Raw genomic sequence first — 20,927 nt, forward strand, 5'->3', positions numbered from 1 at the left:
ACGATTGCTCCCTCTGTGTTTTTCCCCCATGATTCATGAATTTGCTCTTACTTCATTGTGTTTTAATAGATTCGTGATGTTCTTTATGTGGTTATTTATTCATAAAAACTGCCCTTGCGGGGAAAGGAACAAGACTGCAGCACAACTGAATACTAAATAGAATTTTCAGTGGTTTACAGTCAAACATCAAATGAGAAAAATGCCTTTACTGTACATGACCTGGATCTGTCTTACTGCTGCAAAGCCGCACTGTGTTACATAAGCAGCAGAATCCGTATCGGAACAAGCAAGTGGTCTGCAGTGAGCTGGGAAAAGCTGTCGGGTCATTGCTGCAGGCTCCACGCAAGAGACAAATCAGTGAAATTCTGTAGCCTCAGGTCAATATCACACAGACGAGCAAGAGCATTCGAGCACAAGCTGCTTCAAAGCCACTACGGTACACAGTGAAATGTTCAGTCTTAACTCTGAGAGAGTACATACGGTCCCTGTAGTTGGACTCATAAGTCCTCGGTTAGAGTTGAATTTACGGTGGACATTTTGCTGCGTAGCGATCCCACAGCACAGCGAAGACAGCAGGCATAGTCATTGGTTTCATATGGATCTGAACTATGCGAGTTCAGGGGATGCATACATCAGAAGGAGCTCAGCTTCTGAAAGGCTCGCCTTCTCGTGAGGAGCGAGTGATGTAACTTCAAGCTCACCAAGCTGAGAGCTTGGGCTCCAGCCAGAGCGGGCTGCTGTTCTCCACTCAAAAGTCTAATCATGGCCCTTCAGTCTGGTGTAACTCTCAGTCTACCCGCAGCAGATGGAGCCTGTGTGCACTGTGGTGCACGCTGGAGACAGGGAAGCCTTCGTGCTCTCGCCGTAATTGGGCTTTCTGAAGATCCCTCAGAGGCCGTTTTTGTCACAAAAAGCACAGAGCCGTGGTGAGGAAAGCGGTTTCAGAGTTCCCGACTTTCATACCAGCTCCTCGGGATGTACTGGCCACCGCTGTTTATTGAGCACCATCTTGTGTTTGCCCTCGGTTTCTCTGAACAGTGCCCGGGATTACGGAGTTAGCTGGGTAACTGCTGTGAGTAAATCCCAAAACACTCCTAAATCTGGAACATGGACCGCAGTAAAAAGAGCTGTTCCGGGTTTTACTCAGCACAGCTATCCAGCTTCCTGAAATACTCCCCAGAATGTGTATTATTCATTTAGGTTCTCCACAGCCTGCTGTGCTGTTGTTGCCCAATTTTCTCCTGTGGAAATGCAGGATTACCCCCTACCATTCCCGGGTGAGGCAGAGCCACTAGGCTGCCTCTGAAATGCGGACCTCTGTGACCTGGTCCCTGTTCCACAAAGCAGGATTACTGACTTAGCCAGATAACGGCAAAAAGAAAACCGAAGAGCTATTTTTACTTCAATCCATGCTCCAGATTTGGGTGGGGTGCAGGTTATTCAGCTAATTCAGTAATCCTGCTTTGTGGAACGAGTGTCTTTACAGCCTGAGCCACTTTCTAAAAAACTGTATGGGAAGTGGGGAGGTGTGTCGGCCATCTTACCTGCGAGTCAGCATTGAGCACTTTGATCCTCTGTGTGGATATGAAGAGGTCCACCTCAGTCAGGGTTTGGGTGTCCCCCTCGGGGCTCTGAGTGGAGATAAAGGGCAGGGAGACCGGTCACAGCGCCTCCTGGTGGAGGCCCAAGGAACCACTCACAATGTCCACATTAAACCTTCATTTAATTTCTTATTGAAAGCATCTTACATGCTCATTCATAAATAATTACACAGGTTAGGTCACATTAGACCGTTGGCAGGAGCATCATCCATATTCAATTTTGTACAGTGGCCAAAATTTCCATACAGAGGAGCCGTATAATTGCATAGATATACATAGCATTTTTACAAAAAATTTAAACCTGATCCAACAACCATTTACCTGATATTTATATAATGCATGCATCCTTGTTAAAACTAAACATATGTCTTTTTTCAAGGGATATTCCATATATAAATGCATCAAATGGAATTCAACCAATTCTGTGATCAGATATAATTTGAGCTTGTGACTCCTCCATACGGTTAGAACTAATTGCAGTTGGCTAATGGATGCTATCTGCTTTTTAACTGAAGTCTCAGCACATACCTTCTGGACATGGAACGTACTGTAGTGGGATGTGATGAAAGGTTTCATAAACTAATTACAGCAACAAAGACAGGGGCTCATAGGAGCTTGCTGCAGCATAAGTACTATTCACTGGAAAGTTACATGGCATAGTCTTCTTTAGAACGGTCCAAATTCACTTTTTCTTCTGAAGGAGGATTTGGCTACAGTAAGCTTGTCCTTCAATAGTCTTCACATTCCCAAATGATGAGTCAATGGAACAATGATTGATTTAAAAATAATCATAATCATAATAATGCTGAAGACCTGAGCAGAAGCAAGCATAGACAGTGGTGGAGACGGCTGCCAGAAGTGAAAAATGGCCACAGGAATACCCAGAAGACACTGGGGCCAAGGTGAGCAGGACTCGGGAGCGTGACTGTACTGGAGAACAGATGGGAAGCAGTGACTGGCGGGGATGACCTCTGAACCCTTAAGAGCCCTCAACGAATCTGGCCACAGAGAAACCTCTGCTTTCACACTGATCAGATTGAGTTCCAAATTCGTCCAATGGTGTTCAAACAAGGTTACTTAATCCAGGCCATAATTTAGCACACAACGCAATCGTTTCGCACAATATACACATGATAATCTGACAATAATAATATTCATAGATATTTTATGTCAGGAACTACAATCTGTGGAACATGATATTTGTAGTATGATATTCAATATTTTGTTGTATTAATTTGCCTATCCTGGCCACACATTCAGCCATTCTACTCACTGGTGCGATACAGGCTGTTTGTGTTGTGATGAGGAGGATCATTTTTGCATACTTTAGCTCAATAGCAGGGCCAATGGTTCAGAGCTCACATAAAACAAGACAGAAAAGAGAGGTAGCATGGTGAGGGTGAAGTCAAGGTAGTCTTTTCTTTTTCATCTTTTCTTTATTTTACACACCGCCTTTTTCTTGATTTTGGCAGCCTTCTGAACCCTCTGCGAAGTGTTGAGGACAGACAGGGTCGTCAGACACAGGAGCAGCAAAGCAGCCAGCGCAGGAATCCAAACAAAGAAAATGAAGATAATAAACACAAAAAAGGAACCAGACACCAGTTCTGACATTGCTGCCCAACAAGTCAGGTGGGGGCGATGGCATAACTGTGTTCTGCATAGACAAATAAAATAAAAACAGCAATTAGTGGCTCATAATTGCTTTTTTTTGCATAAAGCAAACCATAACATGCAAACATGGACTGATACCTTGAGACCAAATTAAAATAGGGGGATTGAATACATGGGTTTTTCTGCAACATCTACAGCTGCCCAACCCTCTTCCCAAGGATCTATGATCCTATAGGCTTTCACTCCAACCACAACAAAGCAAAACCTTGAGAGATGTCGTTGAACTGAATCAGGAGTGTCAAATAAGGGTTTTAAAAAAGCTACTAGAAAGGTAGATCTGCAGGAACCGGTTTGGGTAGCCCTGATCTGCATGCTTTCAGCTACTGGGAAATATGGACAGGGAGAAGCTTAAATTACTAACCCACTCCCATCTGGCTGGACCAAATCTGGACCGATTAGCTACCTACTACCTCATAACAGCCTGAAAATAATAGCACCCATTTAATCCCCACATAGGAATAGATGGAGCTGTTTAGACACCTTCGATATTTATCTAATTTTGCTGATGGTTAATGCATACCATAACCCGATACAGTGTAGCATACATTCATGGGTTTACCATTACAGTCACGTTAAACTCACATACACACCGATGTAGCTGAATGATGCCTACTACTGTAGTAGACAGGAGATATATTCACACTTTACATAACAGCCTGTCTCTCTGCATGGCATCCAGGTCCTTCTACTGGAATAAAGCATTTGGACACGTGAAAACTAGATTTCCTTTTTAGAACACAGAACAGGCTCTTAAACCTCACACCCAGCATGTGTCCTGCCTCACGGGCGATTCCGCACGCGCACAGGGGAACAGTTTGGATGAAAAGAACCGCCATCTGGTAGTCATGCGCGTCACAGGAAAAAAGGAAAATCGGCGGCGGGTTCTGAACCTTTTTCCGACCAACCGGCTCGCGGTGAGCTTTGGTGCGCAACCCCAGTGTGCCAATCCTCACGCGAGCACCCCCAATAAGCCCTCCGCACGCCTGAGTCGGTATGCCCCTCGAAATTAGGCCCAGCGTCCTCCTCCGCTTTCTCCGCAGGGGCCGACCCAGTCCGTCCGCCCTGACGCAGGGTAGGCCGGCGTCCTCGGGCATCCTGCCCCGCTGTGCGTCAAGTGAAATGCATGCCTAGAGCTGAGTAAACACGGCATCGATCCAGGGGAAGGAGTGAGCAACAATAAAAACAAAAAAAAAAGACAATCTGCATAAATAAAGCATAGACGTTGTTGTTCACCTGCCAACATCCTTTTTCCCCTCCAGTTCAGTCGACGGTTCCGGCTGAGCTGAAAGATTCATGGGAGCGTTTAGCGGGGTAATTTATCTGGGCTCAGTGCTGTGGGTGGTGCCGGGAGCCCGTCGCCCACAAACGGGGTGCGTCGGCCTGTCCCCGGAGAGAAAAACGTCCCATTCAGCGCCACACAGGGCCATTATCTACCCCACGTCGTCCGATTCGGGAGACAAAACGAGCGCTGTCCTTTCAGAGGACCTCCTAGACGGCTGACAACGGGACTCAGGAGGACCGGGCCAATAAAAAACAGCCCCAGAAAGGCAGAGAAGAAAAAAAAAAAAGTGACAGTTAAAGCGTTGCCATGGTTTCACCTTGAATGGCTTTTGACTGTGGGGGAGAACAGGGACAGACTGCCTTTAAGGGAGAGGTGAGGAGGCAGATCACAGGAATGACAAGTAGGCCTCACCCCACACCCCCCCCCCCCCAGCTGCTGAAGTGTGAGGGTCACCGGGGCAGTGTGGGGAGTGTGCGTGTGGGGAGTGTGGTCTCAGAGACTCCACACCCCGCACAGCCAAGCGGGAACTCACTCATTGCCATTCCCGCAGCCGTGTCTCTTTTCACGCCCGTGTTCCGTCCTGCAGGTGTTCGCCTCTACAAGCAGACTCCAGCCAAGAGCCCGCAGCACTACACCGCAGCGTTTCAGAGAGCAGCGGGCGGACGCAGAGTCTGACACTTTTACTTTAAAGATGGCGATGAAATACGGTCGATACGTGCGGAAGGGAGCCCGCCGGTCGGCACGGCAGCGCGTGTCGCCATTTCAGAACGATCAGGAGCGTGTCTCCGTTATCACCGCTGGGACGCGCTGTCACAGCGAATCTGTCACAGACCGAACGTATCGCAGGGGTGACTGAGAGTGTCACGCATGACAGCTCACGTGTGCTGTGGTTGAGGGGGGGGTCGATTCAGTGGGTGTAGTCGAAGAACGGCAAAAATAAACACCACCCCGCAATGAACTGAGACTGAGCAATGAACACAGGGACTCAAAATGATAGCAAAATGAATCGAACTAACGGCACGAACGAGGTCACATGTCTTCCCTATAGGAGAGACCATTTAAATCTAATACGTGGCGCATATAGACATCATCATGAATGTCAAATGTATAATTTAATTGAACTTGTTAATATTCGCCACATTTCAAATGGCCACGTGACGAGAAACAGTTTCCTTATAACACACATCAGAGATAGGGTGCGTGAGGCACAAAATTAAATGAAATTCTGACTGTTTTTAAATTAAAGGACTCCTCATTTTTGTGGGGATATGCGTGTGTGTGTGTGTGTGTGCGCCTATGCGTGTGTGTGTGTGTGTGTGTGTGCATATCCATGCGTGCATGTGTGTGTGTGTGCCTATGCGTGTGTGTGTGTGTGCATGCCAATGCGTGTGTGTGTGTGTGTGTGTGTGTGTGTGTGCATGCCTATGCTATGCGTGTGTGTGTGTGTGTGTAACTATGCGTGTGTGTGTGTGTGTGTGTGTGTGTATATGCGTGCGTGTGTGTGTGTGTTTGTGTGTGTGTGTGTGTGTGGGGCCTGGGTTTTCACACCATCAGCATGCACACAGCATACGGATATGAAAAGGAGAAAGCAACAGGAACAGGGGAAGGGCAACGAGCGCACGCGTTGGGCTGCCAGCAATCACATTACCTCCGTCTGTGACACACGCCTCACTGTCCTGTCACAGCGCACTGGGCCTCCAATGCAACCATCACTCATCCAACGCCTAACGCCAGGCCAGGGAGACACAGTGGAAAGGCCCCAGTTGATTTAATGGGACAATCTGGACCAGCCTTTTAATTAAAAGGCCGAGTTAACGGTCAACCGCCAATTATGAAACGCCTTGTGTGTCCCCTGCAAGCTCTCAGGGTGAACTGTACCATTTCATTTTTGAAATGTTATATGCTGTAGGTCTTCAAAGATAAACGATTTGCAGTTGTTTTTCCTCCTGGCTTGCCTGCTGTGTTCTTTGTAGTCACAGGCAGGAACTATTTTCCCAATAAATTTTTCCAGTTGCATTCATAACATTGACAAATGAATGAGCCGCCCTTTTGATACACACAGATCTCAAACGCTAAGATATGGTATCTACAGTTATACTGGTATCCAAATGCACAAATATGAAGAACCATAGTTTCATGTTTTGGCATGCTATCTAGGAAGTGTATGTGTGTGTGTGTGTGTGTGTGTGCGTGTATTTGTTCAGTTCTCATCTTAACAGAAGTGCGCTCTGTCTCTTACCACCCATAGGACCTATTTGTAATTGTAATAGTGGCAAAACAAGCAGAAAATACTGTCACTTCTGGCTCACGAGCTGACAGCTAAAAAGGCCCAAGAGCTACACAGGGGGAACAACACGACTGTCTCCCTCCAGCTCACTGAAATCATCCTGATGCTGATTAGCCTTCAAGCACCCTGATGCATCTCCTACACAAAATCTGTGTCCTCAGACGTCCCCAACAAAGACCGGCAGATAATATCTGCATAATTTGAGCTAGCCAACGGAACGTAGAAAGAGAATTTGGCCAAAGGCGGGCGTACCTTGACCCGGCTGACCGCCTCCTGAGCCTGCATCATGCGGATGTTCTTGGACGGGTTCCTCTCGGACAGCAGCTGGGTGGAGCCCAGGTAGTTGGCGGCGAAGATGATGCCATCGATGAGGTCCTCTGGCTCACAGGGCCCAGGGACTGGGAGGGGGGGAGGGGGGGGGGGGGGGGGGAAGGGATCAGGAGGAAGGGAGAGAGAGTGAGAGAGAGGGGGACGGAGGGGAAGGGGGAGAGAGTGATAAAGAGAGAAGGTTCAATATGAAATTAGACAGAGGAATGTGGTGATTGGCAGAGTAATGGTGAAGACATTGCAAGAGAAGGAAATGAGATTTGAAGAGAGATTTAGAGAGAGAAGAAAGGGCAGGGAGATGAAGAAAGAAGAAGAAAGAGAATGGGGGTGGAGAGTGGGGCTTGCAAAATTGTCTTTATTTTTATTCATATTTTATATCTTACAATAGATACGATTTTTGTGTTAAAACATTGTTACAAGACCATTTCAAATCCCTTCCTATCATTGAAAAAGGCTCACTGACATGTTGACTCACCCTCTGCCTGTGTTTACAGTCCTTAAATTTGGGTTTCAAAATATACAGTTGACGGACCAACACTCCGAAACATTGTATAACTGCACAATAATGAATTACTCATTGGTTGCCACATTGCTAATGGCGTGGGGGGGGTTCAATGTCAGCACATTCACAGAGTTGTGGTTTGAGGGTGTTGCTGCAATTCCTCCTGACCGTTAGAAGTCTGAAATTTGTACCTTTAATACATAGATACAGAAATCCAATAGGAGAAGGTTTTAGTGACTAAACAAACATGCCATTGCATACCCTCTCCCCAATACCAGAATTCTACCCACACCTGGTCACACGGACTCCCCTTTCACTGATACCACACACTTCTTCTGTGGTTTTCTTGCAGACCGTTTTGTTCAATATTTTCCGCTGTGGATGAAAACTAGAAAATGAGCGATCACTTTAAGGTACATCAAACTGCTTTTGTTTTCCTCTCTGCATGAGCAGATGTGCTGTTTAGAGTGACTGGCAGCAGCCCACGTCAGGGCTGAGTCAGCACCATGCAGCAGTGTATATCCTGTAGGCCCAGGCCTAATGAAAACGTTCTTATATTAGCTCCAGTTTCCTAATGCAGTTCTTCCCGCTGTTATTCCGGGGGTATCGCCACGGCTGCCAGATCTGACAGTTTCTGCTTCACGGCTTTCTTTGCTCTAATTCATATTGGGGGTTAGACCAGGACACGGCAGCCCTTGCTCCTGGAGTGCCACAGATGTTTCTGGGGTTTTGTTTTTTTCCCATCCAAGCTTGATTGCACAGTTTCATTGATTACGTACAGTAGTTATGACATTAGATGGGGCTGAAATATCCAGCACTCCAGCACCATGGTTGTCTACCCTTCTATGAGCCAGCAGAGGAACAACAGTGATAAGTCTGTGACCTTAATCTGGAAACTTTACAGAAAGGAAAATATTTAACAAAATGGCGAGCACTCAGACAAAGCTGACAAGATAACCGCAGAAGAAGGAGTGTGTGGTTTCATTCCCCACCATCAGTGCTCTTAAATCCCCATTTCTCTAGATTCTCCAGATTGAAATGTCCAATCAGAAGAATATTGTTCAAAGGTCTTTCGTTGGATTCCTAAGGACGCACATTAGTATCCTCTGAAATACGTATCAAGTATGGATACCTCTTCACTGTGCAATCCGCCAGCTGAGCTGTTGTACTAGAGGACTGCACACCTCATGTACGTTGTTTGCAAAGCAAATCATAGGTGCCCACAAGATCACAGATGTCGCTATTATGTGATGACAAAGAGCAATCTGTTAACCAAAACCCAGGCCCCGCTGGCAACAAAACAGCCTACTGGCTCACTTTCTCACTTGTCCACAGTCTGGTATTGGCAATGTCAGGATTTCGGACACACAACAGATATCGCACTTCTGCACATCACACCTAAGATCCATCACACTACAGTATCAGATGTCCTTTTCTGGTGACCCTCACATAGAAATCAACCCACAATCTACATATTAAAACAACGACATACAACAGTCAGCAAAGCACATTTTGATAACGAAATGCTGTGAAATGGTTTCACAGCTGTATTAACAAGGGGTGTAAAAATGCATTGATGAATCATGATGTTAAGGTGGCAATTCAACTGCATCGATTAGAAATGTTAGAATGGATTATAATCGATTAAAATGACAAAAACACAGTTTAGTGTATTGTTTTTGTCTATATTCCTCTAATATTGAGCACAACAATTTCTCCAGTCTCAATTGTGTATTCAATGTATTTTTCTGAATACTTCTGCAATTAAAAGACTTGAATCACATCAATATAATCAAATCGTGGTGAGATGAGAGATTTCCTGATGCAGTGAATCGTTTGCCAAAGAATGATTAGCAAATCAAATCGTTGTGAGGTCAGAGATTTACACCCATTCTATTAACCCCTTAACATCTCCCTTAACCTGTGCATTACATCTCCCTTAACAGATGGATGTGACCTGCGCATTACATCTCCCTTAACAGACGGATGTGACCTGCGCGTTACATCTCCCTTAACAGATGGATGTGACCTGTGCGTTACATCTCCCTTAACAGATGGATGTGACCTGCACGTTACATCTCCCTTAACAGACGGATGTGACCTGCGTGTTACATCTCCCTTAACAGACGGATGTGACCTGCTCGTTACATCTCCCTTAACAGACGGATGTGACCTGCGTGTTACATCTCCCTTAACAGACGGATGTGACCTGCGCGTTACATCTCCCTTAACAGACGTTGTATTTGATCACAGGTTTTTCAAGACGCATGCCAGTTGAAATGCATTGTGATTCCTAGGCCTTTCTATGGGTTTTCTATAGGGCACCTTAGTCCATAATGGGCTAAAAATGTTTTGTTTTGGGCTGACTTGAAAATTATTCTGGAAAAGAGTAGTTGTTATTTATTCATTTGTTGTTGCGTATGGATTATTTAAACAGAAGTTGAATAGGACTGATTCCATTATATAGATTGAGCAATTTATTAGGAATTGATTACTTATTAAGTCTTATGCTGCTGTAGCCTAACCACTTTAAACACAAGTTTGTGTTCAGAGATGAACCATCATTCCACGGTCAAAGTCACATGTCTTCCCCATCTTCATGGTTGAAGTGAACATCAACTGAAGCTCCTGGCCTGTATCTGCATGGATCTATGCATTGGACTGCTGCCACACATTTGGCTAACTAGATAATTGGATGAATAAGTAGGTGTTCAGGCATTCCCGAGAAAGTGCTCAGTGAGTGTATATCTACAATAGGTTATTCCAACATCCAACATGTATTTTGTATTATCAAAACAAGAGGTTGTGCATTTAACTGCCATCATGACAAGTGTAGCGACAGTAATGTGTCTGTGCGCATAATGGGTTGACAGAGTATGGCGACAGGCTCGGCCGCCATTTCGGCTCTGCGAGCGCATCACAGCGTCGGCGACAGAGGCACTGAGGAGAATCGAGCCGAGAAATGACCGGCACGGAGAGCACGGGCGAACAAAGAGATTAATGCGCTGGTCTGATATGTAGATGCGCACCCTGTGACTCCCTCTGATGGACGGGCAGCGCTGTCACCATTAGACCCTGTGACTCCCTCTGATGGACGGGCAGCGCTGTCACCATTAGACCCTGTGACTCCCTCTGATGGACGGGCAGCGCTGTCACCATTAGACCCTGTGACTCCCTCTGATGGACGGGCAGCGCTGTCACCATTAGACCCTGTGACTCCCTCTGATGGACGGGCAGCGCTGTCACCATTAGACCCTGTGACTCCCTCTGATGGACGGGCAGTGCTGTCACCATTAGACCCTGTGACTCCCTCTGATGGACGGGCAGCGCTGTCACCATTAGACCCTGTGACTCCCTCTGATGGACGGGCAGCGCTGTCACCATTAGACCCTGTGACTCCCTCTGATGGACGGGCAGCGCTGTCACCATTAGACCCTGTGACTCCCTCTGATGGACGGGCAGCGCTGTCACCATTAGACCCTGTGACTCCCTCTGATGGACGGGCGCGCTGTCACCATTAGACCCTGTGACTCCCTCTGATGGACGGGCAGCGCTGTCACCATTAGACCCTGTGACTCCCTCTGATGGACGGGCAGCGCTGTCACCATTAGACCCTGTGACTCCCTCTGATGGACGGGCAGCGCTGTCACCATTAGACCCTGTGACTCCCTCTGATGGACGGGCAGCGCTGTCACCATTAGACCCTGTGACTCCCTCTGATGGACGGGCAGCGCTGTCACCATTAGACCCTGTGACTCCCTCTGATGGACGGGCTGCGCTGTCACCATTAGACCCTGTGACTCCCTCTGATGGACGGGCAGCGCTGTCACCATTAGACCCTGTGACTCCCTCTGATGGACGGGCCGCGCTGTCACCATTAGACCCTGTGACTCCCTCTGATGGACGGGCAGCGCTGTCACCATTAGACCCTGTGACTCCCTCTGATGGACGGGCCGCGCTGTCACCATTAGATAAGGAGGAGGCGATCCGACCTCTGCAGCGCGCCGTCAAACACGCCGAAAACCTTCAGCTCCTGACCGCCAACATCCGCCAACTGCACACTCTCCCGTTACCCTTGGCCTCCCACACACTCACCTCTGCTCAAGGGCAGCATTCATTTTGTCCAGTAATTTATTTTTTTACCAATAATTAATGGTTTTGGTGTACAAAGAATTCCTGCTTTTCACAACGGTGACCTGCAACTCGACCCCCAGAAGTTGGCAGCTCCTTTGGTTTGATTATGAATTGTAGCCAGGGTTTATGTTCTTGCACTTTTATTCAAATGTATTTATATTGTAATTGCCCTGCTGAACTGCATCTGTTGCTTTGCCAGTTGCAATGGATGGAGGGATGTTTTCCAAAAGGCGCATTGAATTAATGTAACAAGCACAAGAATAATACGAATGAACAGCCAGGCAACATTCAGCACTCTTCATGGTCACACTTAAAGCCATGAAGCCTTTCATTACAGACTTGCTTTGATTTACTGTAGATGTGGTCTGAAATACAGGAACTGCGGATGATTTGACCCCTGACTGTTGACCTTCATCATCACAAATTCTTCATTTTCTGCTTCTCAACAGTCACCCGAAGCAGATAATCTGCCTTTGGATAAGGTGTTTCTTCAGCACTGAGCAACATGGCGCTGACATTTCCAACACGGCGGCATTTCCTTTCAGATTTCTCATTAGCGCCGACACTGTGCACTGTCACTCCGCATAACCGCTGTGCAAATCTTCAAGGCGCTTGAAACGGAGATAAAGAAATCCTAATTTCCGCAGAACGACTTCTGGATTACGACACGTCACAGCACCCAACGCATTTTCGTAAAGGCCCCACGACATTGTGAATTTTGCCTATTGCATTTTTTCCCCTCTACTTGAACAGACTACTTTTGTATTTAGGCCTTATTTTCCCAGGAAGTCCCACTGAGATTCAAAGTTACTTTTCCAAGGGAGGTTTGTCCAAAGATGACAGCCAAGTAACACAGTAAACATATAAAACATGCACAACACAGTAGAAATATAAAAGTAGTAAGATTAAGTAAAAGTTATCGGTCACATCTACATCAGTAACAGGAGCACACATCTTGCATAAAGTATTTTGTTTTAACTGATTTAAAGGAATGAATCGATCAAGCTGGAGCTTTGACTGGATATTATTCCAGGACCAGGGCACAAAGCAGCACAAATGCCTTGTTACAGTACCAGAAACAGTTCTGCAGCTGAAACTATCATGTTAGGCATAGGTAAGAGAAGAAAGGGAAACAGACTTACCATCCACAAAGCTGGGGAAAGAAGCGGTCTTCTTTGTTTGCTGAAAAAAAGAAATAAATTATAGTTTATTAATAGTTTATTGATCTCCCCGCCCTCCAGAGTTGATGAGTTTAGGAGAAAATATGCAATCATCCTAACTTCTGATTTTCACAAAAACGATAATGAAAAAACCTCCCAGCATTCAAGACACCCATGTTTTTCACCCCAAGAACCAATTAAAATGCTCAACTAAAATAACAAAAAAGACAAAAATATTAATGAACTTATTCTGAAGGAAACTGATATTGCAGTATGGCTCAGAAACATAATTCTCTCAACCAAGTTTCTTGGTCCTTGATGATATTGAAATAATGATAATGTTTAGTAAAATCTAAATAAATACTATGTGTTGCAATAAAATGCACTTCAAGGAAAGTTCAATTTGTTTCAAAATTGCATCCAGCAGCATACACAGCAGCATACATACGTGTCACTGGTTAGTAGTTGTCAATTGCAGCGGGTGGAAAATCTGTTTCATTTACATATTTTCAACCTCTGTGACAGAAGTTCTGCCCTGAGCATTCCCACCCTAAATAATGGCCACCAACACAATGCCAGCCAAATGAAAAATCCCCCCATCAAGAAAATATTTGTTCTCATGAATTACAGCCAGGAAGGGCTGTCCCAGTTCAGACCGCCTCCATGTTCGACATGGTTTGACCAGCTCAAGCTATGTCCTAGCTGGATTTTACACAACGGTTTATACAGCTGGATATTTACTGAAGAGATTCAGACCAGGTACCATACTCAAAGACAGCAGTGCCTCCCCTGGGAATCAATCCTGCAAACACCCTGGCCTGTGAGTGGATGAGCTGGTGAAGGCACTCCCTGTTCAAGGCCTGTAGCCCACACGCTCCCTGCTACAGCATTCTATGTCCTACAGCCAAAACACTTCCTGCAGAAGCAGTCTATGTCCAATAGCCAAAACACTCCCTGCAGAAGCAGTCTATGTCCAATAGCCAAAACACTCCCTGCCAAATCAGTCTATATCCTATAGCCAAAATATTCCCTGTAAAAGCAGTCTCTCTGCTACAGCCAAACACTCCCTGCAAAAGCAGTTTATTTTCTCCAGCCAAAACGCTCTCCATAAAAGTAGACTATGTCCTATCACCAAAAGTCATTGCAAAAGCTGTCCTATCGTCAAAACACTCCTAGCTAAAGCAGTCTGTGCTCTAATCAGGTTTGAGAGCTGTGCTGGCCCTGGGCTAGGCTAAATCACACTCTAAAAGAGGACAGCACATAAACGAAAACACAATGACTAAAAGGTGAGAATAATTATTTTCTGGAGTGGAGCATATGGCAGAACCCAACGTGTAATCTGGGAAACCCAAGGTGCAGCTCCACAGATGCCCAAGGTGCAGCTCCACAGACTTTCACTAGGCAAACATATAATCGATGGTGCAATCATATTTTTGAATTGTGTGACTGCAAAACCGTTAATCATTTTCCAGAGGATTTTGAGCACACTGGGCATAAGTGAAGCACAATGTGATGCAGTAAAACATTTAAATGTAACCTTACACTTTAGCTTTAGGTTCACGGTGTCTGCCAGGTCAAGCCCAAATACTGTTATCTGCCTTGAAGTTTTGATGTTTACAACACAGGATTTCCCTTCACAACCATGAGGCAGAGGCACAGGTGTGGACAGGTATGTACAGTCCCCTCCAAAAGTATTGCAACAGCAAGGTCAATTCTGTTGCTTTTATACTGAAGACAATTGAGCTTGAGGTCAAAAGATGTACATGAGATGACAGTTCCTAATTTCATTTATTTTCTATTTCCTAGTATTTTGATCTAGATTTGTTAAACAACTTAAAACATATCACTTTTTGTATCAGACCACCCAATTTTTCCGTATTAGTATTAGCAAAAATATTAGAACATGTGAATGACAGGTATTTCCTGTGGCCCAGATTTGACCTGTTAGATTGATTGGCTAAACAGTTAATAATGTCTACTCTTGGTTTTATAGCCTTGGGTTTTCCCTCGTAAGACTGCATTTGTGTTAGAAAAGATCTCTTTGTGAGAAAAGCAAGCCATTTTGAAGCTTAGAAAAATGGAAAAATCTTTGGGGATATCTTGCACAACAACCAACTGAGCATGCATTTCACCTCCTGAAGAGGAGATTGAAGAGAAAACCCCACAAAACAAATAACAACTGAAAGAGGCTGCAGTAAAAGCCTGGAGAAGCATCACAAGAAAAAGAATGCCACAGTTTGGTGATGTCAATGGGTCACAGGCTTGATGCAAGCAAAGGATATGCTACCAAATATTAAGTGTTATTTACATTCATTTACATAAATACTCTCTGTTCCAATACTTTTGCTCACCTCAAAATTGGGTGGTCTGATACCAAAGCATCACATCTAGGAGGTAAAAGGCGAATTGTCACGTTTCATGCTTGTCATGTCACGTTTCATGTTTAATTATTGTCTTAGTTACGTTAGCGTCATGTCACGTATTATGTCAGTCTGGTCTCGCCATGTTTTTATGTTTTATTTCTTGTTACGTTTCATTGTCTTGTCATGTTATGTTTCATGTTTAGTTCTTGTTACCATTTATTCCTTAGTCTTGCCATGTCATGTTATATAGTTTATTGTCATAATTTTGCAAACTTGTTATGTCAGGATTTATGTTAGTTTCATGTTATGTGGTTCTGTTCATTGTTTAGCATACACTTTTTTGTGTCTTTCTGCAAACCTTGCATTCCTGCTTTCTCTCTCTCCCTTTCTGTCACTCACAGCCAAATTGTTTCAATTTCCCTTGTCTTCTCACTAATCTACTAACTTTAGACCAGGATTGGGTAATACTAACATTCTAACCATCATGTTACCTTACGCTTCCTGTTCGTCAGCCATGTAAAGCACCGCTTTAGTGTCATTGTCAAGCCATTACGATCCAAGCCTGTTTATTGACCAAAGATTATTGACTTCTGTTTTGTTGACCATTGCCTGCCTGTACCACGACTTTGCCTGCTGTTTTTGTACTTTTGCCCTGCGGAGCAGACTTCGGTCTTGACTCTTGCGCCGTCATCGACCCTGCCGTCCGCCTGTACTTCTGTCCCGCTTACAGCTTTCCTGGCTACCGGACGTTTTGCATGGTGTACCGATTACGAGACTGCCTTCCCCCTCGGTACTGCACTTTGGTTTTGGCTGGATTTTACGTGTACAAACATTGCTTGTTTTTTGATTACGCTCTCTGGATATTCCCCAAATATTCCTTTGTTACACCCCTGTTTCTGAGTCGTGCATTTTGGGTCCAACCCCCCCACGCACCCGTCTCATGAATGTCTGAACTCTTTTCTCGTGTTCACATTTTTATCTCAACCCCAAATTTATGCCATGTATTGCAAAAACAAAGGAATTGGCCTTGCTGTTCCAACACTGTGTGTGTCTGTGTGTGTGTGTGTGTGTGTGCTTGTGTTGTGCCTGCAAGGTTAATTCTGATTTAACAACAGTCCTGAGCGGTCTAATCTCGGGGTACAGAGCCCCTCCAGGCCCCTCACCTCAGGGACGTTGTTGTTCTCTGCCGGGCCGTTGAGATCGGAGCGGTGCTGCCTCCTGGGCGCCTCCACATGGTCAGACCCCTGCACCAGGAATAAAAACAAAAGGGGTCAAAATCCTTCCTGCTGTAAAATCCAGCAATGCCAGCTTGACCAGCCTGAAAACTGAGCTGGTCAAGTTGGTAATAAGCTGGTGAAGCGGGGTATGTGCTGGTCAACTAGCTAGTGCTGGTAGCTTGTCTGCTCTGGCAGCGGTTTCAAAATATAGGTTGTGCTGATCTGAATTGGTCAACCAGGTACCAGCGGTTTCAAAACCTAGCTTGAGCTGTTTTTTCCAGCAGGGCCCATGCAAATATAGTGGTTAATGTTAAAGAAACCCCATGGCAACACTTTATTTTACAGTATATTAATTCCCTAGTATTTAGGTATTTGAGTAAATACACATCTACCTGTGTAGTTGTTAGGCAAGAACTTTGATTTCAGTGGTAAGTACTATGAAACAAAATCAGCAAACACGCTGAAACAAACTGGTTTGGTACTATGCAAATACATTTCACGGCCCGTTTCATAGCACTTTTGTACCTCTGAATATTTGCCTAATAAGCTCCTGGTCTTTACCCAGTAAATACTAGGTAATTAGCAGGCTGTAAAATAAAGGCTTACCAAACCCATGACAAAGAGCATGAGGGCAAAAAAGCAATGCACTCCTACAACGTACAGGATTTCCACAGAACTACTTAGGAGAACGTAAATACAAAAAAGCAAAAAACTGTGGTCTTACACTTACAGTACATCATAGCAATACCACCATCCAATACATATCCTGTGATTTGAGTGTGTCACTATATATCGCTACATATTACATTTCTTTCATCTACATACATTTAACACGTCTGCTAAAGTGAGGGGTCTGGAAGTACAGTGCAGTGTTCGCCTTCACTCACATCAAACGACTCAGGGACGAAACGACACACACAGCCTCCTTTCTGACTAAGACTCTAAAGGTTCTTCGGCACACGGGCTGGGTCCTGCAGGCTAAGCCTCTATAATTAGAGTCTGCCCATTATCGTTAGCCGGCTATGAAAGGAAGTCCACTGTGGCGGGAAAGAATTGGTTTTGTTCCACCGAGGTTAGAGCGAGCTGCTGTCAGCCAGGGCTGCTCCTTTTAGTGCTGTACAAGGTTTCCACGCTACTCTCCTGTCAAACTATTGTGTGGTTTGTGTTGTGTTGCAGGATGCAAGTCAGTGACTGGAGAGCAGGTGCATCTCCGCACATCCGTGCCCTGTGTGGCTGCAGAGGGCACAGCAGTGATTCAGGGACATCGTATTACACTGCACAAATAACAAATAACAACAATTTTTGTCTTCAAATCCTATTTACTTTTTTTGCTAAATAAGATGAAGATATTGCCAATGAGGTAAGAATGGAATAAGAATATTGCACTCGTCAAGCAAACATTAACTAAAAACAAGCTAATATTTTGTACTTATAAGATCATACATCTTATTACAAGGCTTTTTGCAGTGTAATGGGTATCCTGGAAGAATGAGCAATAAGACCCAGCCTGGCATTTACATCAGACAGAGCCATACATAGGACTGGTGTTCTGCCTGGAGTTGTTCAATTTCACATTTGATTCCATCTCAAAATAGCAGGAGGCTTCTGATGACCCACTGGGATCTGCAGCAGTAGCTGTAGTAGTTACCTTGAGGAGGTCAACAGAAACTCAACATTGCATTTTACTAAATTCTCTCTTTTTCTACATACAGTATGAGCAGTATGTTCATGTACATGTACTGTACATCTAGTAAGTTTGTCTTGCAAGGAGATTTCAAAAAGTAATGTTTCGAGCCCCAGTCTATCACTAAAATGTGGGCTTCAGTCCCACACTCTAACATTACAGCCCTATTCGTCCTTCTGACACTGACAAGAGAAACTCGCTCTTTGTTCGCGGATGTGCTGAGATCAAGGATCGAACGTCCTGGTGTTCCCGTCCAATCAGCCGAATGCAAATCTCAGGAGCGCCATCAGACGGGCAGGAGGTGAGCCGAGGAGCCCTGATGGATTCCCGTCTTCCTGTTTTATTCATGGCCCACTCCTTCAGCTGCTACAGGCTCTTAATTAGACGGCAGGCCTCTCTCCTTCTTCAGCAGATCAATGCTAATGGCATATTTATCGAGTCTGCTGCAGGCAAACAAAGCAGGCGGTTTGCATCTCTTCATCCCCGAGTGTCAATTTACTCACCGGCACTGTATCGCATGTTGAAAAAGATTATTCAAATTTCTTATTTAAATGCACTTTCTATTTGACGGTTGTCATTATTAGACATGCACAATACTGCAAAGCCCACGCTCCTTATCTCAGCGATAATTAATTCCATCTTTTCAGTTACCATTTAATGAACCAGTAGAACATAATTTAGCTGGATAAATTAAATTAATTTCTTTAAATGTAATGAAATACAAATGTTATGTAAAAGTGAAGCTGGAGATAAGAGGCGAGTTACACAGCGCTTACACTGAGTGATGAAGGGGGTGAGTAAATGAGGAAACGCGCTGTAGAAAGGCTTCCCTTCCTTCCAGATGTTTCCGTCTCCAGGGCTTCCGGATTAATATTCGGCGCTTTGACTGCTACTGTACACTCAGCTGAGCAGGAGTCAAACAGCTTTTTGTGAAGTGTTTACCTTCGGAGATCGGTGATGGATACTCTTCGCTTACATGCCCTGAGATGCCAGCAGTCGTGGGGGCTACAGATATATCAGCACCGCTGTCATTCGCTCACTCACTGCATAGTCACACAGTTTCAAAGAAACGCAACAAAGAAAATGACAAAAGAAAAAGGCTAAATTCGAAAAAAGAGCCCATTTGCGTCCCTGCTTTATAGAAGAATACCATCTGTGGCGGGGGCTATTTAAGTGTGACACTTTTGAGAAATTGACTTTTTGAGCTACTTTGTGCTGAGCAGGACATAGAGAGGGCGATGCAATCGTCCCCAGTGTGTCACTGTTGCCATGCCGATCGCACACCTACACCGCAGAGCAGGTGTGGCTCTGTGTGAGAGGCCCTCTCAGGCCATGGGGGAACAGCAAGCCAAACCACCCCCCCACCCCCCCAACCCTACCCCCCTCACCGAACCATCTGTCAGACCAGGAACAGAAGAACAGTGCAGGAGTTAATGACAGGCAGGGGGCAGACAAGGATTTCTACGCTCACAGAATACCAAAGCAGACACAGGGTTCAGCTATGTGTAATGGGTAATAGCTTTTCTCTGGGCATCCTAAAAGCCTACACAGTCACTGAATGGGCTTCTGCAGGTGCTTAATAATTACTAGTAGTGTAAATCTCTGACCTCACAACAAATCGATTCCATTACGATTCTCAATGCATCATGAAATCTCTCATTTCGACACAATTTGATTAGATTATTTTGATATGATTCAATTCATTTCATTACAAACCAATTCCTAAAAATACAATGAATACACCCAAATGAGACTGGATAAATTGATGTGCTCAGTATTAGTGGAATATAGAAAATTAAAACAATATGCTAAATGAAGTTCTCAGCACATTTATTCATTCATATGGCATTCAAGTACCATATTTAAGTTTTTTATTGGAATTGCTATTTTAATCGATTATAATCAATTCAAACATTTCTAATTGATTGGCAGTTTAATTGCCACCTTAAGATTTATCATTTGTACACCTCTAATAATGACGCATTATTAAATAACATAAAATATATCACAATAAATAATATAAAATCTGTAACTAGTGAAAATTCATTTGACTTAATCATGTGAGCTCCAATTATTACAGAAATAATGAGCCTGACCTTAGCCTTGAATTGAGTATGTTTCAATTGGCCACTATTTAAACTGGTTCCGCTTCATTGGTCAATCTCCACCAAACCTGGAAAAGGCAGTGATTTATAGATAAATGTGCATTTTGTGAGGATAAGCTGTCTGTCCAAGTGCAGCCCCCTTCCTTTCAGCCATACACTGCACCAAAGACATATTTTATGCTCACATTGTGTTGCTTTTAAATTAAAAGGATTAAAAGATTGGGCCAAGGTGCCATTTTGGCCCCGCTCCCAGCAGATGCTCAGATAAAAGCAGCTCCCAGCCTGGCTGGGAAAGGCAGGACATGCTCATGCCAGGCCGAAAGGTGAATAGACAGAGGTGGGGGTTGGAAGTGCTGTTGGGGAAGGAATTGGCAGAAAGGCAATTACAAATCTGTCACCGGACCCACAAGCACATAAACATCTCCCCGTCACTAATCTTTTCAAAATCCTTTTCACCAGCTGTGGAGGAAGGCAGGGTCAGAATGTAAAATGGCCAGGATACACATGCTTTTACGGTGCATCAGCAAGAGATCAATGCCTATTACACACACTCAAATACAAGATGACTAGAGGTGGCTGTGCCCTTAATGGCTT

General features: G+C 44.8%; 1 protein-coding gene across 2 annotated transcripts in view; it reads right to left on the reverse strand.

The window, feature by feature from the left end:
- LOC133131455 (amyloid-beta A4 precursor protein-binding family A member 2-like) overlaps nucleotides 1-20,927 on the reverse strand; it is an 86,968-nt gene that overhangs the window by 15,499 nt on the left and 50,542 nt on the right. Inside the window, exons 3-7 of one of the 2 annotated variants that reach the window (XM_061246827.1) lie at nucleotides 16,491-16,571; nucleotides 12,947-12,986; nucleotides 7,094-7,239; nucleotides 3,051-3,086; nucleotides 1,545-1,631 (exon numbers count right to left, since the gene is read on the reverse strand). In XM_061246827.1, coding sequence (XP_061102811.1) covers nucleotides 1,545-1,631; nucleotides 3,051-3,086; nucleotides 7,094-7,239; nucleotides 12,947-12,986; nucleotides 16,491-16,571 — 390 coding nt within the window. The remainder of the gene's footprint in view (nucleotides 1-1,544; nucleotides 1,632-3,050; nucleotides 3,087-7,093; nucleotides 7,240-12,946; nucleotides 12,987-16,490; nucleotides 16,572-20,927) is intronic. The other variant, XM_061246828.1, reaches the window with a different exon arrangement.

Source organism: Conger conger, chromosome 6, assembly GCF_963514075.1.
Source record: "Conger conger chromosome 6, fConCon1.1, whole genome shotgun sequence".
In the NCBI taxonomy this organism is placed as follows: domain Eukaryota; kingdom Metazoa; phylum Chordata; class Actinopteri; order Anguilliformes; family Congridae; genus Conger; species Conger conger.